The 23,826-nt window shown below is 45.2% G+C and overlaps 1 protein-coding gene across 4 annotated transcripts in view; it reads left to right on the top strand.

The window, feature by feature from the left end:
* The window catches only part of PTEN (phosphatase and tensin homolog), a 265,772-nt gene that overhangs the window by 164,054 nt on the left and 77,892 nt on the right, over window positions 1-23,826 (top strand). For 3 of the 4 annotated variants that reach the window (XM_078642886.1, XM_078642887.1, XM_078642890.1), the window contains one exon: window positions 9,824-9,965. In XM_078642886.1, coding sequence (XP_078499012.1) covers window positions 9,824-9,965 — 142 coding nt within the window. The remainder of the gene's footprint in view (window positions 1-9,823; window positions 9,966-23,826) is intronic. The other variant, XM_078642889.1, reaches the window with a different exon arrangement.

The following is a 23,826-nucleotide window of genomic DNA, read 5'->3' as shown; positions in this document are numbered from 1 at the left end:
ATAACTAGTACATGGCCAACAACCGATATCTTCAACATCTTTGGAAGTATGTGTGATGCTTGGATAGTTTTATATAAGCCAGTAATGACTGAGTTGCGAAACGTTGCTTGAATGTGATGGCCCGAAGACTGAATACTTTTGATTTGTCACCTAGTTTCACCTATCATTTAAAACACTTCCGGTCACTCTTTAAGTTGTGTTTTTTTTTATTTACTTAGAGATGGGTTGCACCATAAATTCAGCAACCCATTCGACTGCAAAGTTGAGTATTTCTATGGATATCTTAATTTCAGCAACTTTGCATCTGAAATGTTGGATTTAAACACTCTTTCCTATTCCCAACTTGTGGTTATTCTGTCTAGTGGCAGGACCCGATTTGCTTCTAAAGCTTTTCATTCAGAGCTTTTCTAGCCCAAAACTTCTTGATCCTTATTTCTTCTTTCTCAGGACATGTTCTCCCTTTGAAAGCTTTTTTCACATTGCTCCAGCAGGGAACTGATCTATTGCAAAATCTGACTTGTGCAACTGCAGCTTGGGAACAGTCATTAGGTGCACAGCTCTGCCATGTGCTTCCATCAGGACAGTGTCCCTTATACATCCTGGCTTGAATACAGAATAGGGGATAAGCTGATTCCCCAGGCGACATTTGATTCTATGAGTAATACGTTTCAGGAGGTGGGTCACTCACCAATGGGAATCGTACTGAGTGCTTTCTCCTGAAAGGGTTTCAAGGCATTCTGTAGTAGGGGATCTCTGTGTATAGTCATAATCTAGTGAATAGTCCCGCCCATGTGCGTGGACCCCGGAGCAATCAAAAATAATCTCTTACAGTGTCAAAAAATGCAGAAAATGCATAGACACTTAAGAGAGAATTTAAAGACAGATAATGCAGCCAAAAAGGCTACACTGTCCAGTACTTCAACTAGAAATTCCACCATAAAATCCACAAAACAGCAAAGCCTGTACAGATTTCCCTTGCTTAACAGCTAAATCCCTCAGGAATGATCGAGAGAAGAACCTGGACAGACAAGCCCCATAGGCTGCCATTATGTGGCTTAATTAGGATACTGTGCCTTTAAGGAACCTTCCAGAACCTTCTCTCAGTATCCCAGAATGCATAGCAGGTCCAACTTAGCCTCAGTTCTTTTTTCCGGCTCCTGCAAGCAGGACCCTGGAGCATTGAGCTCTCCCTTTTCAAGGGTTTTTGTTAGTGTTTTACACTAATTTCGATTTTGGTACTTTTAAAGTACTTTGGTGACTTTCTTTCTGTGTTTCTGCACTCTTTTATTGTCCATAATGCCTGCATTATTCGACAAATGCCCTGAGTGCTCAAGAAAGAAGGCCAGGTCAGACTCCCATGAGGTCTGTATTCTCTGCCTTCCCTCTTCCCACATTCCTGAGGAGTGTGTGATCTGCAGAAGCTTCTCTGGAAGGACCCTGAAGGAGAGGAAGAAGATCAGGCTTCAGGGACTTGAGGAGAGAAAGTTGAAGGCACGAGGTGGGTCAGGAGGGGCTCCTTCTACCCATGCTGAGGCCTCTGGGGGGCTCCCCAGGGGCAGGAAGACCAGCCCTCGCCCAAGATCTCCGTCTGGGTCAGTTGCGCTGACCACGACGTCGAGGGGACGGTCAACGGCCAGTTCCAGGTCTCCCCAGGGCTCTGGGTCGAGAAAACGTCGCCCGTCGACGTCGAGGAACGTGTTCCGGCCGCCGTCGAAGCCGGTGTCGATATCCTCGTCGTCGCTGTCGGCGTCGAGTGGTCGACATCGGAGGGCCCGGCGTCGGCGCTCGCCGTCGAGGCGACACCGCCGTTCGCCGTCGAGGACATCGTCGTCGAGGGGATCCTCGTCGTCGAGGTCGCCGTCGAGACGGAAGGCGTCTCCGGCGCCGAAGAGGTCGACGTCGAAGCATTCCAAAAGACCGACGTCGAGACGGTCAAGGAGATCGACGTCGAGGAGGTCAGAGAGGTCGACGTCGAGAAGGTCCAAAGGGTCGACGTCGAAGCGATCCAAGAAGTCGACGTCGAGGCCGGCGAAGAGGTCGAGGTCGCCGTCGAGGCACCATCGCCCGTCGTCGAGGTTTCGTGGCTCGTCGATCTGGTCGGGGTCGACGTCGAGACGGAGACACGGTTCGACGTCGAGAAGTGTGATTCGGTCGACGCCGAAGGACCGTTCGACGTCGAGGGGACATCGGTCGTCGTCTGGGCACCGGTCTTCAACGTCTGGAGGTCCTAAGGACAGGCCCAGGACTGTGGGGGGCTCCCCACGCTCCGGAAGAGATGGTGGCTCGCCGGGAACGGCGCATTCCGGGGTGGATACTCCGATGAAGCCTTCTACACCTCCTTCGCGGCCTGCTGTGCCGAAGGGTCCGCCTCCGAAGGCCCCTACCCCACCTCCGAAGCCGGCTCCGCAGACCCCGCGTCCGGTTGCTCCTCCACCCCCGGTCCCACCGAGGGCGGTGTCGATGCCCAAGTTTCCGACGCCTCCGAAGAAGACTCCTAAGAAGCCTAGGACTCCTGACCCTGGGAGGCCGAAGGAGCGTCCGAGGCCCAAGAGGTCGAGGTCTCGCTCGGGGAGACGGGACAGATCAAGGAGTGGCCATGGATCTTCCTCACGATCCAGGCGTCATCACAAGAGACGTCGGTCCAGGTCACGTTCTCCATCTGGGACCCGTTCCTACTCGCCCACGCTGTCCGATTCGCCGGAGACTAGGGTGTCTCTGATAGACGATATAAGCACATTTCAGGAGGTTCTCCTGCGTGGAGCGGCGAAGTTGGGCATTGAGGTTGAAGCACCTACGGCTTCTACCTCGGTGATATTTGAGACATTACACAAAAGGCACTTGTCTCGCCCCCTGTTACCTCTGGTGCCGGGGCTCCTTGAGCCCGCCGAACAGCTATTCCTGACGCCGGCAACGGTGAAGTCTGTACCTTCCAGGATCCTAAAAAAGTACAGGGCTCCGGACTCAGACCCAGCCTTCTTGAGGAAGGACCCGGTACCGGATTCGGTCATCGTGACTGCTGCACGGAAGCTTCATGCCACCTCCCCTGCGTCCACGGTGCCTCCGGACAAGGAGAGCCGTTGGATCGATTCTGCTGGTCGTAAGGCGTGTGGGACGTCCGCCTCGTCCATGAAGGCCGCCAGTGACTCGGCTTTGCTGGGACGTTACGACCGGTCCCTGTGGGACTCGATGGAGCAGTTCTCAGACATTGTCCCTCGAGACCGCAAGGAGGACTTTGTGGAGATCGTCAAGGAGGGGATGCTGGTCTCTAATCAGGCCATCGGCGCCGCAGCGGACATATCATTGCTGTCCGCGCACGGATATTGCCACGGGATTCACCAGAGACGCCACGCTTGGCTCAGGTTGACGTCATTGAAACCGGAAGCACAGCAACGCGTGGCGAATCTCCCGTTTTCCGGAGATACCCTCTTCGGGAAACACGCGGATGATGAGATGGCCAGGATGAAGGCCGAAGCGGAGACCCTGACGGCAGTGGGCTTGGAGAAGCCCAAGGAAAAGAAACCCTTCCGACAGTACCAACGTCGGTTTGGGTCACAGGGTCGTGGAAGGGGGCAGTCTGCTGGACAACATCAACAGCAGCAGCAGCAGCAGCAGTACAGGCGGCCCTTCCAGAAGCGACAGGGTGGTAGAGGTCGTCAACAGTCCTCTACCGCGACCAAGGGCCCGGCCGGGTCCCGTCCCTGAGCTGTTACTTCCCCCTCGTCCGTTACCCGCTCCGGTGGGGGGAAGCGTTCAATTTTTTCTGGCAGAGTGGAGAAAAATTACTCAGGACAAGTGGGTGCTGAATATTGTTTGCAATGGATACAGTCTACGTTTCACCAGCCCTCCTCCATCGATTCCTCCCGTCAGCTCGCAGTATCAACTGCGCGAGCTTCAGACGGAGGCGGACGTTCTGCTAAGGAAAAGGGCGATCGAAGACGTACCTCTGTCTTAAAGAGGAAGAGGTCTGTACTCTTGGTTCTTTCTTGTCCGCAAGAAGGACAGAAACGAGTTCAGGCCCATTCTGGATTTGCGGCAGGCAAACAAGTGGATTCGCAGAGAAAAGTTTCGCATGCTGTCGTTGCATCAGATCTACCCTCAGCTGCAACGAGGAGACTGGATGTGTGCCATAGATCTACAGGACGCATACTTCCACGTGCCCATTGCATGCAAACACAGGAAATTTCTGCGCTTTCAAGTCGGCACCAATCATTATCAATACACGGTGCTACCCTTCGGACTGAAGTCTGCACCCAGGACATTCTCAAAATGTATGGCAGTGGTAGCGGCACACCTGAGGAAGAACAAGGTGTTTGTCTACCCGTACCTGGACGATTGGTTGATCAAAGCCTCCTCCTTCTCGGAAGCTCAAGCACACTTCCAGAAGACGTGCGTTCTCTTGAACAAGCTGGGGTTGCACATCAACATGTCCAAGTCGGTCCCGATTCCGGTACAGTGCATCCAGTACTTGGGGGCCTCCATCAATACGCTGTCAGCAAGCGTGTCTCCTTCGGAAGAGCGACGTTTATCACTCGTTCGGAAGGCTCAGGCTCTCATGAAAACTCCGTCTACGACTGTGAGGACGGTGTCTTCTCTACTGGGATCGATGGCCTCTTGCATCTTTCTCACTCCTCACGCACGGCTACAGATGAGACCTCTGCAGGAGTGCTTGGAGGATCAGTGGGACCAGAGGAGAGGTTCTTGGGACGACAGGATACGACTGTCTCTACATGCTCTTCAGTCTCTGAAGTGGTGGTGCTCGAAGGAGAATCTCCTCAGAGGCGTTCCCTTCCACAAGGACATTCCCACACAGACCATCGTGACGGATGCGTCTCTCCAAGGTTGGGGGGCGCATTCCGGAGACCTGCAAATTCAAGGGACGTGGTCCCCGACGGAGTCCACGTACCACATCAATTTCCTGGAACTGAGAGCTGTTCACTTGGCACTGAAGGCCTTTCATCCGTCCTTTCAGACCAACTCTCTGCTTGTTCAGACGGACAACACGACAACGATGTATTACCTCAACAAGCAGGGGGGCTCGAGATCGCGCACTCTGTCGCAGGAGGCGCAGGCGATCTGGCACGGGCTTCTGGCTCGAGGACTGTCGATAACGGCCACCCATCTGCCAGGTGTGCAGAATGTTCAGGCAGACGAACTGAGCAGAATCGTGCAGGAAAACCACGAATGGGTCATAAACGACGAAGTACTAGGAGAAGTCTTCGCAAGGTGGGGAACTCCAGACGTAGATCTGTTTGCCACCGCCGAAAACAGCAAATGCCGAGGCTTCGCCTCCAGGTACTACCAGCCAGGGACGCTGGGGAACGCGTTATGGATCAACTGGTCGAACAGCTTTCTGTACGCTTTTCCACCAATTCCCCTGATTCCGGCGGTTCTCATCAAGCTGTCTCAATCCAGGGCGAGAATGATTCTGATTGCCCCGGAATGGCCCAGACAGTGGTGGTTCACGGACCTGCTTCACCGATCTCTCCTTCCTCACATGAAGCTGCCGTGCAGGCCGGACCTTCTCACGAAGTTCGGGGGGCGGATGGTGCACCCCAACCTTTCGTCTTTGAGTTTGGCGGCATGGCTCCTGAAATAGTGCAATATGGCCATCTGAATCTCCCAGAGGATTGTATGGGCATACTGAAGGAGGCTAAGCGACCTTCCACTAGGACTTCCTATGCTTACAAGTGGAAGAGGTTTTGCATCTGGTGCAAGTCTAAGAACTATGACCCTACGTCATGCAAGGAAGATGTCATCCTTCCATATCTGCTTCATCTGGCGCAGTCGGGCCTTAATGTCCATTCCATTAAGGTTCATCTGGCTGCTTTGACTGCCTACAGGAAAGGCCCTTCACAGACTTCCTTCTTCCAGATCCCTGTGATCAAAGATTTTTTGGAAGGCTTGAAGAAAGTGTTCCCTCCTGTCAGGCTTCCTTCGCCTTCATGGGACTTGAATGTGGTGCTGTCCAGATTGATGAAGGAGCCTTTTGAACCCATTCATAAGGCTTCGTTGCAGCACCTGTCCTGGAAGGCGGCGTTCCTCGTGGCCATTACATCGGCCCGCAGGGTGAGTGAGATTCAGGCATTGTGTTGCCAAGAACCTTATACTGTATTTCATAATGCTAAAGTTGTTATGCGTACTCACCCTAAGTTTCTTCCCAAGGTTGTTTCTGATTTTCATATCAATCAGACTATCACTTTGCCTACGTTCTTTCAGAATCCTTCATCTCCGGCGGAAAGGTCTTTACATTCCCTGGATGTGCGGAGGGTGCTGAAGTTTTATCTTGATAAGACTAAAGATATTCGTAGGTCAGACCAATTGTTCATCAATTATGGCTCAGTCAGGACGGGTCTTGCTACCTCTAAACAGTCCATCTCTAGGTGGATTGTGTCCTGCATTCAGTTGTGTTACTGCAAAGCTAATAAGACCTTAGGGGGCAAGCCTAAGGCTCATTCCACCAGGGGCAAGGCTGCTACGACAGCTATGCTCCGTAATGTTCCCATTGCAGAGATCTGCAAGGCGGCCACTTGGAAGTCGGTCCATACCTTTGCTAAGCATTACTGCCTGGACACTGATGCCAGGGCAGACGCTCAGGTTGGGCAGGCTTCGCTGCGGAATCTGTTCGCACAGTAGTGGCGTTATTTTATTCTCCACCGCCGCTTGGTGTGGGGATGGGCTTGCCATTCTATTCACTAGATTATGACTATACACAGAGATCCCCTACTACAGAAGGAGTAGTTTCTGTCCTGTAACTCCAGTTCTGTAGTAGGGGTATCTCTGTTATAGTCATAAGCGCCCTCCCGCCTCCCCGGTGGAGTGTTGTTCATGATCATAATGCTACAGGTCTGGCGTTTTCTGCGCCTTCAAAAAGAACTGAGGCTAAGTTGGACCTGCTATGCATTCTGGGATACTGAGAGAAGGTTCTGGAAGGTTCCTTAAAGGCACAGTATCCTAATTAAGCCACATAATGGCAGCCTATGGGGCTTGTCTGTCCAGGTTCTTCTCTCTATCATTCCTGAGGGATTTTGCTGTTAAGCAAGGGAAATCTGTACAGGCTTTGCTGTTTTGTGGATTTTATGGTGGAATTTCTAGTTGAAGTACTGGACAGTGTAGCCTTTTTGGCTGCATTATCTGTCTTTAAATTCTCTCTTAAGTGTCTATGCATTTTCTGCATTTTTTGACACTGTAAGAGATTATTTTTGATTGCTCCGGGGTCCACGCACATGGGCGGGACTATTCACTAGATTATGACTATAACAGAGATACCCCTACTACAGAACTGGAGTTACAGGACAGAAACTACTCCTTCTCACTCAACCTCCAAAACAACCTATTCCTGCTAGGACCCACTGTTCTCTTTTGGAGTCTCCCGCGCTGGTCCTGTACAAATTTTGTGAAAAATTCTGGGAAAGATGGAATGACTTAGCCTTAAGACCAGTTTCTACTCTCTTCCACTGAAAATGTTTCGTCCAGATAAACATTTCAATGTATAAACTGCATGAGGCTTCTGACAGCAGGGGGCTCTTCAACCAAAGATTATCTTGCTTCTTTGCATGGAGAGTTGATGTACAGTTCTTGTTGTGTGCAGAGGACCCAATTCACTCTTGCATTGTATGCTTCAGCTGGGTGAGTTGTCATAAAAACATTGTTCTCAGAGGTTGCTTGAGCCTCCCCGCTTTTGGTGCCCGCAGACATGTGCACTAGGCAGTCACACCCAGCTCCTAATATCATAATCCTGTCAGCCCTAGCCTGACAAACCAGCTCATCTCTAGAGCCACCCTCCACCCCCTTCAGTCCATGTTGGTATAGTCCAACATCCTCTCTGTGCAGGTGGTCATTGAGAGCGAGAATAACACTCACGGTAAGTGTAAACTCCAGCTGCAGAAAAAAGTAAAGTATATTTTCTTCCATATTATGGAACCTTGTTGCTGTGTGCTGTTTAGCACAAGACATTCACCAGCTGCACTCCAGTATGGCAAAAAAACTGCCACAGTTGCAGGTGGGGAAAGGTGTATGAAGCTTGGTGTGGTGACCAAAAGTGGAGGGCGTTGAGTAAGGGTGGAACCCCCTCCCCTTTGTAAAGAAAAAAAGTGGTTCATAAATAAGAGGCAGCACAAGAGGGAGGCGGGCTGCTGGGCCCCCCAAAACATCGGAGTTGCAGCTCACTGTCTTCCCCCAATGGTTTGCTGCTCATCGTGTCACACTAGTCCAAAACGGGGAATAGGCAGAGGAGCATCTTACAAAGAAAAGTAGGTAAGAAAAACAGCCCTTTGATAGAGAACTCCCTGCACAACAAAAACTTGTGCAGAACAGGATACAGTGAAATATCCTAGAAATATCTTCCACCGGTGTTCACCCCACCCATAACTATGACTGAGGCTCCCCTCAGACACGAATCCCAGTTTGTTCCTATGTGCTGCACTTTATCCTCAGCTTGGACTTCTCCTTGTTGCACTAAGTGCTTATCTGAGGGTTAGTGAGTGCCCTGATTACTCATCCTCCAGTGCAGATGCAGCATATGCTGTCTCCACTGCAGCTTTCACCAGCCCTAGTGCACGTGTCCCTTTGTCTGAATCAGTTCTCACCCAGCTGCCTGTTTCAATCCTGACATCTCCAGATGGGCCTGTAGAGATGGATGGGACCGGTGGTTCTGACCTCCAGATCTGTACAAGATGCTTTGCTTGGGGAGAAATGGACACTGATGTGTAGACTCGGTACCAGCGATCCCTGCAATAGGTACCTGACCACTTTCTACAGTGCTATTACAGAAGTTAAGAAAGCTTTAACACTTGGACCCCTCAACAAGTCAGTCTGGTGTGGATGATGGTTCCATGAAGGGTAAAGCAACCCACCCTCACATGGAAATAGAGGCTAAACATGCTCCAAAAGAAAATTACTATCTAGTGATGTCCCTCTGAGACCGGCTGATGCCAGTGCCATCATGTCAAAGTACTGGCTGCAAATATGGCATGAGTTTAACACATTCACTACTGTGCTAATAAAGCCTCCACGTTCATGATCTACCTATGCACGAAAGCCCTGGACCAAACACCAGATGTCTTGGCACCTCTTCAATACTCCAGGTAGAGCTATTAATATAGGTGTCTCCGTGCACCTGTTGTTATGACTAAGTCCTTGGACCATAAATCAGAGGCCGGGAAGGTCATAATCTATCCATGCTACAAGATGCCTCCACCTTTATTCTGTTAGTGGAAGCGAAACAGACTGTTCTTTGGAGGAGGCCAGGTGGCAGAATGAAAGCGTATGCACATTGGGACTCATGCTGCTTTTTTAGTAGGTTATAATGTATCTAATGTGCAGATTTATTTTGAGAACTAAATTAATTGCATTAAAATTCTACATCGGGGATTTGTTGTTGTTACATAACATTTCAATTGGTTACCCTATTTTCCTAAAGCTCATAACTAGTTTATTTTGTGGTGTACATTTTATTAATTAAAGGTCATTGTTTTAAATATTCATTTTGAAGCACCAGTATTGTCCTTTGGATGATTAATCAACCCATGGTCTCACCTCCTGTACTGCTACTTTTTAATTGACTTTGCCAGTTTTGTAAGACTAGTTTGTCTTCGGCTTGTTTCATTCATGATATACAAGTTGAACTTTTCTAACAAAGGTGAATTTAAGTCAAGTAATAACTTTATTCAGTGTAAGCAGCATCTTAATTCCTTATGTGGGACTTAAATGTTATTAGCAAATTAGATCTGACAATAAAACTATGTGTCTGATCAGTGTATACGAATAATGTCAGTGGAATTGTCTTAAAATATTGACCTGTGCTGTTCCTTTCTTCTCTCTTTAGGGAGTGACCATCCCTAGTCAAAGACGTTATGTTTTTTACTATAGCTATCTATTACAGAAAAATCTGGATTACAGACCAGTGGCACTACTTTTTCACAAGATTGTGTTTGAAACAATTCCAATGTTCAGTGGCGGAACAAGTAGTAAGTGCTTTCCTTTACTATTTTATGTGTCTGATCTTCCTTACTATATAAGTATACCAAAAAACTTTGGCAACAGAGAACTGCCTACTGACTTGTCTGGTCTTCCATTTTCCTGCTTAAACGTGATATGTCATCAATACATGAACTTGACCCCCGCTTATTCAGTTGTGTTGTGCCTCAGTCTCTTTTCCTGGATTGTTTGGTTGTGCTTGCAGTGGTGTTTGCACCTCTAGAGGAAAATATTCCGTTAGTATTACCTTAATGAAACACGCCTGTGCACTATTGACACGGTCTCTACACATTGAGTGTGAACAAGGCATAATGAACAGTAGTGCGAACATGGTGAACTAACTCTACTTAATGTATATTGTAGTTCATCCATAGTGATTAATTTAAGTGAGATGGAGTCCTCCAGTTGCTGGACAGTTTATCCAGTCGGATGAAGGCGCATAGTTGTAAAGTCGAGTGAATGCCTGAGAAGGTGAGCGGCGCTCCTAAATCCACTCCTTGCCTTATGAGAAAATGCAATGAGTTCAAGTTCAGATTTCTCTATTGTTGGTGGTGCGCTCTCAGGTTATGTTTGCTGCCCTTTCTTCCCTTTTACGTTTGCTTTGTTTCAGTGGTATCCTGCCTTACTAGAGCAGTGGCGGTGAAAGCTGGTTGGGAGAAAACATGAATTTAGATTTTTGTATACAAAGGGTTCCATATTTCTAATGGCGTATTTGTTTTTACTGAGGAATTTCATTTCAAAGTCCTTTGGGGAAGCACTTATTCAACACCTGGTGGGTCTGAATGAAAATCCCAATATTTTATTAATGCAATAAACGAGTTTCACACTCGGAATTTCAAGTACTTCAGGTCCCATGTATGAAACAATAAAACAAATCATACATGCGTTTATCAAATAATACATTTGAAAACATGGCTGTAAGAGAAATTCTGTAAGGACAATTCGCACTGCAACAAATGTTTTGAAAACAAACTTGATAAGTGGATTTTTAGGTACCCCTGCATCCACATATATGAAATATGGCTCCACCTACACCCTGACAGGTGACAATGTACATTCTGTAAAGGGGCATGGTATACTTTAAGGTTCTTTACTGTAGTCCGTCATTGTCTTGACTGCGGTAACTCATATGCAAATGTTGCCCTGTATCTCACTATTAAACTTAACATTGGGTGGCCTGCAAGGCAGATGGTGGGAGGGACGTCGTAGCCTTAGAACATGGTGGATAACTGTTACAGGAATTCAAAGCCTCAATATTTAACAAAACAGATGCGTCCTTCACACACAAGTATGGCTAGGCTGCCTACTAGATAATCGTTTGATAGTTTAATAAAGCCTTTACTGGAGGTAGATACATACATTTCCTTCCAGTTTCCTTAAAGGACATGTAGTAAAATTGTAAGGTTCACAATCTTGCTTAAGCTGTATAAAAGGAAGTCTATTCAGAGTGGCATGGTTACAATTTATGTGCAAAAGCTGTGAAAAGATAAGTCTCAGGCTTACAGAAGGAGAGTAATGCCATTACTTTATGCTGTATAAAATAAGCATCGCCGGAGTGGTGCTGAATTGCTGATCTTGCTTTGATTGTATATTTCAAACTTTAAATCCTGTGTTAATTATCTATGGCTGTTAAAATCCAGTGATGAAATCAAACAAACGAAAAATTGATTTTGTTAATACGTGGAGAAGAAAAAAAACTTCCTGTTAGGAAGGAGAGGTGGTATTCCTACATGTTCGGTCACTCCTGTTCAGAACTAAATACAAAATAACGCCGCTTGGCATAATTTCCAGCCAGTCACTGAAAGAGATGTCTTTGACATCATTGCAAAACTTAAACCCTCCTCCCACACTAAAGACCCCCTCCCTTCTAAACTTGTCCAAAACCTCAAACATATCATCACACCTGCCTGGACCTCGATCATTAACACCTCCCTAGCCACCGGCTGTGTCCCCACCTCCCTTCAACTGGGACAAATCACCCCCATTCTTAAAAACCCTACGGCTGACCCTAATGACCTCAACAACCTCCGTCCTATCTCCAACTTGCCCCTCCTCTCGAAAGCCCTTGAAAAATGTGTCCTTCTTCAGCTTGACAGACACATTGAACTTTTTAACTTACTTGACCCTCTTCAATCTGGCTTCAGGAAAGGCTGCAGCACCGAAACCGCCATGCTTAACATTATAGATGACATTCACCACTCCCTTGACAATGGCGAATCTAGCCTACTGATCCTCCTTGATCTCTCCGCAGCGTTCGATACTGTTAACCACTCTGTTCTTCTCAAAGTCCTTAAAGAACGATTCGGCCTTAATGGCATGACTCATAATTGGTTTGTCTCATACCTGCAGCACCGCGCTCAGCAAATTAAAATCCACAATTGCCTTTCAAACCCCTCCCCCATCTCTCTAGGAGTTCCACAAGGATTCATACTATCTCCCTCTCTCTTTAACCTCTTCATGGAACCTCTCACCCTCATTCTCAAACAAGCAGGGATTAACTATCACCTCTACGCTGACGATACACAACTCTACCATAAGATAAAAACCCATGCTGACATCCTCCACCTCAACAACACCCTCATCAAAATTCAAGCCTGGTTCCACTCGAACCATCTCAAACTTAACCCAAAAAAAACTGAAATTATTCTTTTCTCCCCAAAAAACAACCAGCTCCCCATTCAAAAGTGGATCACAGACCTTAACGCCCTCAACTGCTCCCTGTCCCTAGCCACCTCAGTCAAATCCTTGGGCATCTCTCTTGACAACCGACTAACTCTCAACGTTCACATCAACAACTCTGCCAAAGGAGCCCTCCTTACCCTCCGTAACCTTAAGAAAATTAAGCCCTTCATCCCAATTGATGACTTTAAACTGGCAGTCCAATCGCTTGCTCTATCGCGCATTGATTACGGCAATGCCATCCTCACCGGAATTCCCAAAACCCACCTGGCACCTCTTAAATCTGTGCTCAACCTCGCAGCTAGGCTTATCACGGACTGCAAACGATTTGACCACATCTCTCCCGCCCTTAAATCCCTTAAATGGCTCCCCATTGAAGGTAGATCCACATATAAAACCGCCTGCATTACGCACAAAATCCTCCACCAAAACACACCGGCATACCTCTCCAATAAACTGACCAAAGCAGGCTGCACGCGATCACTGAGAAGCTCCAACACCCTCCTACTTATTCCCCCCATTCAGAAAAAGAATTCCACTCAGTCACGCTCATTTTCAGGCAATGCCCCACTTATTTGGAATGCCCTCCCTAAAGACCTCCGCTGTAACCAGTCCTACCCCAGCTTCAAAAAAGAACTCAAACTTCTTCTCCTTAATAAATACTGGGGTTTCTAATCCCTCCCTGGTAGCCTCGCCCCTCTGCATCACCCCACCTATCTGCTCTGCATATGACTTGTGACCATCCCGCCTGGCCAACTCCCTTTCCTTCTATCTGACCACCTTACCTCCCCTCCTCATGACAGTCAGTTCTCTTGCATGTTTTTGTATACCTAAGTGAGGCTTCCCGCCAAACTGTGACCGCTATTTTGTATGACTCATAGTGTCTAGCAATTGTTTTTACTTTTTTATCTAGATGTCATGTATCCTATGTGGACTTGTTCTTTTATTATTCCGTTGTCTGTGCTTATACACACTGTACCTGTATGGAAACACCTTGTAAAGCGCTCTGATACTCCTGGGTCCAGCCAGCGCTATATAAAACCTCTTAAATAAAAAATAAATAAAATAAAATAAACTAGTCTGGACCCTGCTCCTTGTTGAATGGACATGCTATTGGTAGTAATTCTGATGAATACAGATGTTTGTGCCGCTGTTTTTGTGTATGCTACATAACTCATACAAGGACACCATCCTTTCACTGTGAATCCCTACCCATTTTTTTCTTGTTGGTTGGTCTGGCTAAGATGTTGCTCTTATTGTGTTCAAGCTTGCTCATTCTGTATGCCTTTGCTGCTCTGCAGTTTTCTACCTTTTTATATAACAATTGTCATACACTTGGGCAGCCTGTGCTATAATCATCTACTTTCAGTGCTATGAGTGATTTGAAGAAACTCTCCTACCCTACTACTACATGATCCTTTTCAGACTAATTTTATCATGTGCATTACAGTCAAGAACCACCTAACATTTAGGGCAGAGCGAAAGTTGACATGAAATGAAGTTGAATCACCACATCATAAATAGATAGTGGGACATAGCGAGAGAAGCTCATTAGGAATTAAGTTGTGAAGCAAACAACTTTGCGGAGTGACAATACAAAAAGCATATTGAAAGCATCTTCATATTGTTCATAGATCTTCTGATTTCGCCCCATATTTTCTGGATCAGTACTTCTAATTTTTGTAGTGAATTTAGAGATCTCATTACCACCAACCAAAATATCAGACAATAGTTCAGGAAGACCTCCAACCTTTACTACCATGGTGGCTTTTACAAGCCATTGCTTTTGTGTACCATTCTCATTGGTCAGGTGCTGTGTGCAATTCCAGATACCGGATGAATATCCTATGATTTTGTTGTTTATGGATGTGCTAAATTTCACTCAGGAGCAGAAGGCTCTTCATGGAGACCTTTCACATCTCCTTGCTCTTACACACTGTTTCCAAAGTTAATCCTGGCCCCATGAATTGTTTTCCAGAGAGTTTAATTTTGATTTGTGTTTTTGCATCATTAGAGAAGCAACTTAGCTTGGGTAGCCATTGCTGATTCTGGCCAAATTTTTCTGGACGACATTTTTATAAATGACAGATGTGCTGCAGTGATGCAATATTTCAGAAATCTCGAAACCTATAAACTTCATTTTGATGTCAAAACATAGGTTTTGTGTGTAAAACGAATACGTTTTTCATTCTTTTATATATACATCAAACAATGTTTATGATCTGAATATGAAAAAAATGTTTCATAGTTCACGTTATTTTTTTTCGGCAATCGCTCGTAGTACATTTGCAGAATGTTGAACATTTGAGAAGAGCATATCGACTTACATCTTTTTTGTTGAACAGGTTTTGCATGTACATCTAAGTTGTGTGGTTAGAGGCTTTGTAGGCTTTATCACCCCATCAATATCTTCCCAACCAAATTTGAAATAGATCTTTCTCTACACATGTATTATACAAAATATTTACACATTTTCTGATAAAGTTGAACGCTCTTTTAATGTGTCCACGCACAGACTGACATCGTTGGAAGTTCACTTAGCAGGGCTGATCTATGTCTGTAAGGTCACATTCTTCTTCTGACTCAGCAAATTATTTTGGAAAACTTCACAGGTTCAGCAGTTAAAGCTCCAAGCTGTTCAAAGTTTGCCCATGGTGTCATCACCCATAAGAATATGTGCCTTGGTAAGAACACTGGGCATCTCTGGGTCAAGTTTGTTGTACAGAATATTAAGTAGGATTAAGTGTCAGTTCTTGCCCGTTTCATAATGTATACATAATTAGGACAATAGTTGACTTATGAACATTGCAACAAATCTCAGTTTCACAATATCGGTGACATTTGACCATACAGGGACTCGTTTGAAACCATTTCGAACAGCCCCCTCAACATATGGCACAACACGAAGATCAGCTTCCTCCAATTTGCTGTTAAGTTCTTGAAAAATGTGGCCCGTACTGCAGGCACCAACTCCTCATTGACAATCATTCTGCTTGCAATAATTGGAAATTCAGTGTTCACTGAAGCATCAATGTTTTAGCAAATTAACATCTCCAAGTTCATCTTGTACGATGCTGATGACTAGTTTATCAAGTTACACAGGTATAAGTGTCACATTTTTGATGCAGGCAAGGTCAATTGTTCCACTTGTAGACATTTGTCTAATATTCTCACATTCTTTGACAGATAGTTCAAGAGAACTGTTGAAGATAATGTGCAAAACTTGCAGGGTGCACACTGACTTTGATATCTGTAGAACAGTCTGAACAACCTCTCTGTAGTTTTGCATGGATTCATTCTTGGCCTTTCACAACTGTGACGTAGTCCGCGACAACAGAAGTTTTCAATGAGGACACCTTTTCGAATTGAAAATCTTAAGGTTAAAGTTTTTTTCTTAAGCTTTTGTGCAAGTTTGTGCTTTACTGGTTCTGGTTACAGTATCTCCATCAAATAATGTGTTTTTGGAGGAAGCTCATGCGACAATGTCCTTGATAAATTTACCTCTTTTCTTTGCTACACCCATCTCTCTGTGTGCTTGCAAAAGTTTTTTTTTGTAACCTGTTTCCTAGTGGCTGGTTGGAAGAATTTTTTACTATGGCAATTAAAGCATGGAAGTTTAGCTTTAGTAATATTGTCAAACAGCCTTTCTCTTTAAATACAAATCTCACCTGCTTCAGTTCTGTCTATAGTTTTGGTCCTTGTTCCATAGTATATAGTAGATTTGTCTTTATATTGTTATCCACATATTTAGTCTCGAACTTGTGTAGTCACACCGGCTCAGTCATTTCAAAGGAGTTTCCTTGCTGCTGCATGAAATGAAGAAGTCTGTCAACATATTTATTAAAACGTTCCCCTCTTTCCCACAAGTTCTTGGTGAGGAAGTTTCACGATTGTCCATTGATTTTGAATTAGTCATCTCTCTGAAAACATTGCAAATAGAAAAGATCTCGTGGTAAAGTAGCTACCATTAAGCAACATATTTGCTTTTATGTCTGACTAACAATTCCCTTGGAGCTTTTTTGTGATGTTGTCTGTTCAAGTTCACATCTGGAGCCAAAGCATTGAACCTTCCCTCTGTCTTTTTACCACAAAATGTCGGTGTATTTTCGGCAGAGGTATGGTTTTTCCGCCTCTAACTTCTTCACTCTTTCCAGTGCCAGGACCCATATTTCAGGAAGTTTATAGAATCAAATCAGTGATCAGTGACTCCACAGTCTTACACGTTCAGCTCCCAATCCCCTTCCTAATCACCTTGTACCAAGTTTTTCACTAGAGCTATCCTGTGTAAAACATTTCCCCAGTATTTGCAAAGTTCAGATTTTTCTTCACATTTGTTGACAAACTTGGTTTTCTGGTTTTGAACTGAGTATACTGAACATTACCTGGCTTTTCATTATGTATTTTGAATGAAGTGCACCCACTTCTGAGAAGATATGGAAACCCTAATTTGTCGTTCTTGTTCCAGAAAGCACTCCAACACAATGTTTCAATAGCTTCAGATATGGATGAGCATATCTTGTAACGAACGAATATAATGGGTTTCAATCAATACTGACTGGACCGTTTTGTTTCCAAAGATTTCAGTCTCAATAAGTGCATCATCTGTGCCACATCTACTGAGCTTTTACTGCACACTGCAATACAAATGTTGTCATGTGGAAAACGCCCATCATCTGATAAAGATCATCAAATTCTACTGGATTGCTCTTAAAAATGTCAGCTACAATACGGAAAACACCTTCATTGCAGAAAATTGGCAGGAGAGGCTGGTCTTCAAGCTGAGCTCGCACATTTTTTATTTTTATTGTAAGAGCAGTATAGTTTGTGACTGGAGATGGTATCATTGGTAAAAAACCCAACCCTCTTCAGTGGGGCGGTATTCTGGGAGATCAGAGCATGAATTCCAGCCCATAGAGGAACTGGCTTTTCTACATCCTTCAGTCTGCACCAAATGAGCGGCATTGTAAATTCAGTTAAATCAGCTTTGTGCGACCACAGCATCAGGTAGAAGAAGATCCATGTCCTCAGCCACTTTGAAACTTTTTGATAGACTGGGACCTGTTGATGGCTTGTAGTGATTTTGCACACACTTGCAAGGAGGTGGGGTTATAATTTTGCAGCTTCGTTTGTTTATGCCTACAGCTGATTCAGCTTGTTTTCCAGCAGCTACTTCATTGGTACAGTAAAAGCACCATGTCAGTATCATGTGTGCTGGATGTCCCAGACAAAATAGAGTGGTCTTCAAAATCAAAATGATCAAGAGCCGCAATTGTAAATCCTTCCCTTGTAAAGTGACTTGGAAGTGGTGTGCTGCCGGATTCACAAGATTTTACAGCATGAGCTTCTAACAAGTCACTGCTCCATATACTATGTGATTATAACTTGTTGATACACCAGTCCTATTAATTTAAGTGATTAGCTCTCTACTTTTGCATTTGTCATATATTACGTGGACAGTCATCTTGTATAACAGAGTTTCCTTTTTGCTGTGAAGTAATTCATAAAACATGGTTTGGAAAAGACAGTCATTTGCACAGCATAAGCCTGTTGGTTCATGGGATTATCTTTCACTTCACTTATATCTTCAAATTCATCTTCAATGTTGCCGGCTTCTGTTGCAAGCTCCAGAATGTTAGTTTGTAACAGTTTTGCTTTGATGATAATAAAGAATGATGTAAAAAAATGTTAAGACCACATTAGGCTTTCTTGTTGACTCCCATGATGTGCAGAGCTCTGGTGCATTATAAAATTTGTCATAAAGCCCAAAATCTAAATCTTTCAGGACAATACTTAAAATGGTTCCTGTGGATTTTACTGCATTCTGTGATCTTAATTTGGCCTCAAGAACTTTAGGAGTCAAATCAGCTGAGAACACCATAAGTGACTCATTCTTTTTGTCAGACTGACAAAAAACAAATTGTACATTATCACCACAAAAATATTAATTTCATTATTATGGATCAATACAGTTTCATCAATGTTGACCATTATTTCTCTGAGTGTGAACCCGTAGCCAGCACTCGAGTGGCTTTAAAACTTAATTTGCTTTTTCAAAGAGTGCAAATTTAACTGAAGGCTGGCGGTTACGTTGCTGCTGGAAGCTCATTGTGCAGTCATATTTTCTAATGTTTGCACACGTTCAGTTCGGGTGGGTATACAGACCTGCTGCAAATACATTCACCTTGCTGTTTAGATCAGCTACTCGGCTGAAAACTTCATCTTGGAAGAAACTAGCTGCCAATAAAAATATGTTTGCCCTTTGAGACTCACATATTGTGTACTTTGTTCTTTCTTTCATCAATCCATTTGACCCTTGTTATGGCTAAACCATAGATCATACATTGAAGATCCTCTGCTTTCTGTTCAGTTGTTGAAGGTGGATGAAGGGTAGCCATCTATCTTCTGAGTGGATGGACATTGGGTTTGGTTGTCCTCTTTTCTGAGACTCTTGACTCTTGTTGTGAATCACTAGTTTCTGCTATTTTTTGACACATTTTTCCCGTTTTTTTCCATTGTATACAACTTTTAGCACTTGTTACAGTGATAAAAATATTTGATCCTCTTCACCCATCCGTTTCAATCTTTTGTGAACTTTGTCTTGCCGTATTTCTGCATCATTACGTATTCTAATCTGTCCGGCAGCAGTTGATGTCCGCTTTTCTTTGTTGGAGTCCTAAGATTTTGTACATAGCAACACTCTGTCAGGAAGTAAAGCTCCTCTCCTGCTACCTGCTTCGCTCATGTTTATGAATTTGAAAAAACGGAAACCCTGAAACAAAAAGCAATATTATAATAAATCGCCAATATGCAGTCTAAAGCACATTATAGAGCCACCATTTTGGAAAATTAATTAATTAATTAATTGTGGGTTTCTAAAGCGCTAGAATCGACTCCCGAAGGAGTATCTCTGCGCTGTGGACCGCTGGGGAACCCGTCCTGGCTTTCCCTGTGAGATGGTCCCTACTGGGTATCTCCAAGGTGGAACCAGGCATCCCCGGCGTATGTGGGGGGCCGTTGTGGAAATGAGGCAAGCTAATGCCCAGAGTTGCCGAGTGTGATCCCTGGTTAAAGTAGGCACCGAGGCGAGAATTATTGAGTCCGCTGACCCTGGTCCACGACCCTGCCGCGTCGGGAATTGAACCCTGGTTCCGGGCCGTCCTCTGCTTCCGGGTCTGCTGCCTCTAACCAGTGAGCCACACCACTCCAAAATGGCGGAAGGTTTGCTATGACTTATTTTCTGTCGCTATGAGACTACTTGAACCCCAAAACCTATGTTTTGACACCAAAATGAAGTCCGAGTTTCATGGTTCCTGAAATATTACACAAATTCAATTAACAAAAGAGAGCATAGGCGCTCGTTCACCTCCCCTAATCTTGGATTAAACAAAGAGAACAAGCTCAGAGCGAAGCTCTAAATAACCCAATCATCAGGGTCATTGCAAAAAAGTCACCCTTGCAGGGACCCCATTTGGTTTGTAGAAGAACCCTCACCCACAAACCTATTTGGTGGCATGCTTCATCGTTGGGTTCCCTCCCAGGAAGCAGAGTGCTTCCTTGGTGTGCTTAAATGCCTGATTACAGCTGAGCTGTTTTTTTTTGTGGTTATGTTTCGTTTATGTGAGTAGTGGATACCGTGACAGTGAAATATTAAAACTACCTCCGGGGTACCCAATTCTTTATTGTATGGTCCCTGGGGTAGGGTTAAAAATCAGTTATTTGGACGTGAATGAGAGGATTAATCTTCCACGTCTCTTCAAAGGTATGTGAAAATAATAATCCAAGTGACGTGGTCTACATGTTTCAGCCAATGAGTTTCCAATTGATTGTCATTCTTCAGGACCTATGGTTCAGACTGAACTCATGTAAGCTATGCACACATGCTAAGGTGTGCATTGGTGTGTAAGGTGCGTAACTTACGAGTTTCACCATCAGATTTTGTAATATCTGCAAAAGAGAAAGGAGACTCAGCGTAATTACGAACTGTCAAAAGGTTCCCCATGGTCGGATCCATCATCCATGCATTTGTTCTCAGTCAGCATCTTATTCTATACTGACAAGCGCATCCGTGAGTGTAGTGGATGGATCGTCAGGCATGCAAGACTAAGAAGTATGATGACACTCCTATGCATTTAGTCTATGCAGAGGCTATACAATGGTAATTCGAATTTTAAGAAATCGGATCATGCATCGAGTGCCATTGCACTAAAGGTTAGGCCATTGAAACTGCAGGTGGAAAAAAATCACATTATGTGGGCGTTTAATTTAATCAGAGCAGGGAAGTGCATATAGATATTGCAACAGGCTATGGGAAAAGTCGCCAGGTGCGCGCGAAAAATTCATATGCCACCTACTTAAATCGCAAATAATTTTCGTGACCTAGATCCTGGTGGGAGGCGGTGCCTATTATCACACTCTGTTGGAATCATCAGATTTTGTAGTTATCAGCACTCTGTCAGGAGGAGAAGATCCTCTGCTACCACCTGCTTCGCTCATGTTTACAAATTTGAGTGAATGAAATAAAAAGCAATATCATAATAAATTACCAATATGAAGTCTAAAGCACATTCTGGAGCCACCATTTTTGAAAATGGCAGAAGGTTTGCTATGATTTATTTTCTATTGCTCTAAGACTACTTGACTCCCAAAACCTATGTTTTGACACCAAAGTGAAGTCTGCGTCTCATGGTTAGGGGAGAGGTGTGGCGCCGCGGCCAGGGCGACTGACGCTGGAATCTGGGGACCACGGTTCGATCCCCGGCTCCGACGGCAGGGTAGCCCAGCACCATGTGACTCTGGGCAATAGCTCGCTTAATCTTCCCGACGGCCCCCAGCGCCTAGAGACCCTTACGGGTGATTGTGCGCTTTACAAATGTGGACTTTATGGTTCCTGAAATATTACATCATCAATGCAACTCATCCGCCATTTTTTAAAAATGTTGTCCAGAAAAATTCGGCTCGGATTAGCAATGTCTACCCAAGCTAAATTACTTATCTAATGATACAAAATCACTTATCAAAAATAAAAATCTCTGTACAACATTTTTTAGAGGTATATCAAGAGGCCACGACTAGGTCATCCATTACAGCATGTGATAAAACCTTTTGCTCCCTCTTAGCATGTTGGCACCTAACTTTTGCATCTGGAGGTAGTTTCCTGACTTAATAGACACTTTTTGGGACTGGGAGAGCAGAGCATCTCCCTGCTCCATTGTCACAATGGTGCTGAATTGGTGATTCAAGGGAGTCCTTCCCACTGGCAAACACTTGTGTGCTTGACTTAGCCTGTAAATGCCCTTCCTGCTCCTTTCTGTATGTAGATTTCAGTAATCAAGTCTCACTCTTGTTCAGTAAAGGACATACTTTACATAGACTGATGTAGTTCAATGAGGGGTGTGGGACTGTATCACATAGGCAGAAGAGTCCAAGTATGCCCAAGACCACACTTCAAGGCAGGCTTTAGTGCCTTCAGAGTTTACTGCTCCAACAGGCCACTTCATCTGCACCTTCTGCGACTGTTAGTCTGATCACTGCTTCGGACACTAGTGCCATCAGTGGCGGTGCTCCAGGCACTGGTCATGCCTCTACCTAATCAGTGTCTCTTTCTTGTCTGTTCCAGATACTGGGCTGACCCTTCAACTTAGGGGTGAACCTGCCATTCCTTGCAAAAAGTAGGTTAGCAGAACCACATGTGAACACAGAAATATTATCTTTGTATCAGTGACATTCATCCTTTGCAGAGGGATTTCTTTGTTCTTATTCATGAACTTAAAATTGTGTTCACTGAGGCTCTGCCCATATCTCTGGAGAATGAGGATATTTCTGGTTTTCTGGTTATTGCAGCTCCCACAGGTTGTGGAAAAATCCTCCCTCAGTTCTTAAATTCAGTGAACTGGAGCCCCTTCACCTCCCATCTCGCCCGCCCTCTAAATATATTTATTTATTTATTTTGGAATTTTATAAAGCGCTTAGTTACGCTCACCGGCGTGTCCCTGCGCTAAGATTTCTTTAGTAAGGGAGGAGAAGTTAGGGCAATGCTAGACGAAACATGTGTTTTGAGGGCTCTGCGAAATTTGGGCTCAGAAGGTTCCAGGCGTAGTTCAATTGGCAATAAGTTCCAATTCTTGGCTGCAAGAAAATGGAACGATCTGCCCCCCATGCGGGTCCTGCGGATTTTGGGGACTGTGACCAAGCCAGTGTCGGAGGATCTCCGCATCCGCTCTGGTCTGTAGGGGGTAATAAGACCGTTCAAAGGGGCGGGTGCTTTGCCTCTCAAGATACGCTGGCATACGCAGAGGGCCTTATATTTGATCCTTTCACAGATTGATAGCCAGTGAAGAGATTTTAAGGCTGCTTTGGAGGAGGTTCGCCTCGGGAGCCTTAGTACCAGCCTGGCTGCTGCATTCTGCAATACCTGGAGACGGTTAATACTGCTGACCGTACTACCCAGGTACAGGAGATTAGCATAATCTAACCTTGATGTTACCAGGGCATGTACAAGGGTCTGTCTGTCTCCAACAGGGAGCATATCAAGGACCTTACGCAGGGTTTTAAGTACTCCAAAACACATTCCTACTACCCGATTGATCTGGGGTGTAAACGATAGTTCGGAGTCAAATAATACCCCCAGATTTTTGCCCTGTTGAGCTGGCATAGGTGTGGGGCCCAGGCAGTCTGGCCACCATGCTGAGGACCACACAGATAGACTCCTCCCCACCACGAGCACCTCAGTCTTGGAACCATTCAACTTCAGGCAGTTGTTAGACATCCAGGAGGCTAGCTCCTGCATGCAGGCACTGAAGTTGGCGGCCGCGGTGCCGGGCGCCCGTGATAGGGAGATGGCCAGCTGCGTGTCGTCAGCATAAGATACAAGTTGGATATCCTATCTCTCCACAATAGTGGCTACAGGAGATGCATATAGGTTAAACAGGGTGGGGCTGAGGGCAGATCCCTGGGGAACCCCTTGGTCAAGATGGAACAGCTTGGAATAATGTTCACCCTGTCTGACCTGGAAGCCTCGTTCCGTCATAAAGGATTGTAGCCATCTAAGTGCCCTCCCATTGATTCCTCCCTTATTGAGACACTGTAGCAAGATGGAGTGTGCTACAGTGTCAAAGGCGGCGCTAAGGTCGAGTAAGATGAGTGCGATAGTTTGACCCTCATTATTTACAACAA

Source organism: Lissotriton helveticus, chromosome 5_1 (genome assembly GCF_964261635.1).
Source record: "Lissotriton helveticus chromosome 5_1, aLisHel1.1, whole genome shotgun sequence".
Taxonomy (NCBI): Eukaryota; Metazoa; Chordata; class Amphibia; order Caudata; family Salamandridae; genus Lissotriton; species Lissotriton helveticus.
Note: the sequence above shows the minus strand (reverse complement) of the source record. Positions and strands in the feature narration are given on the sequence as shown.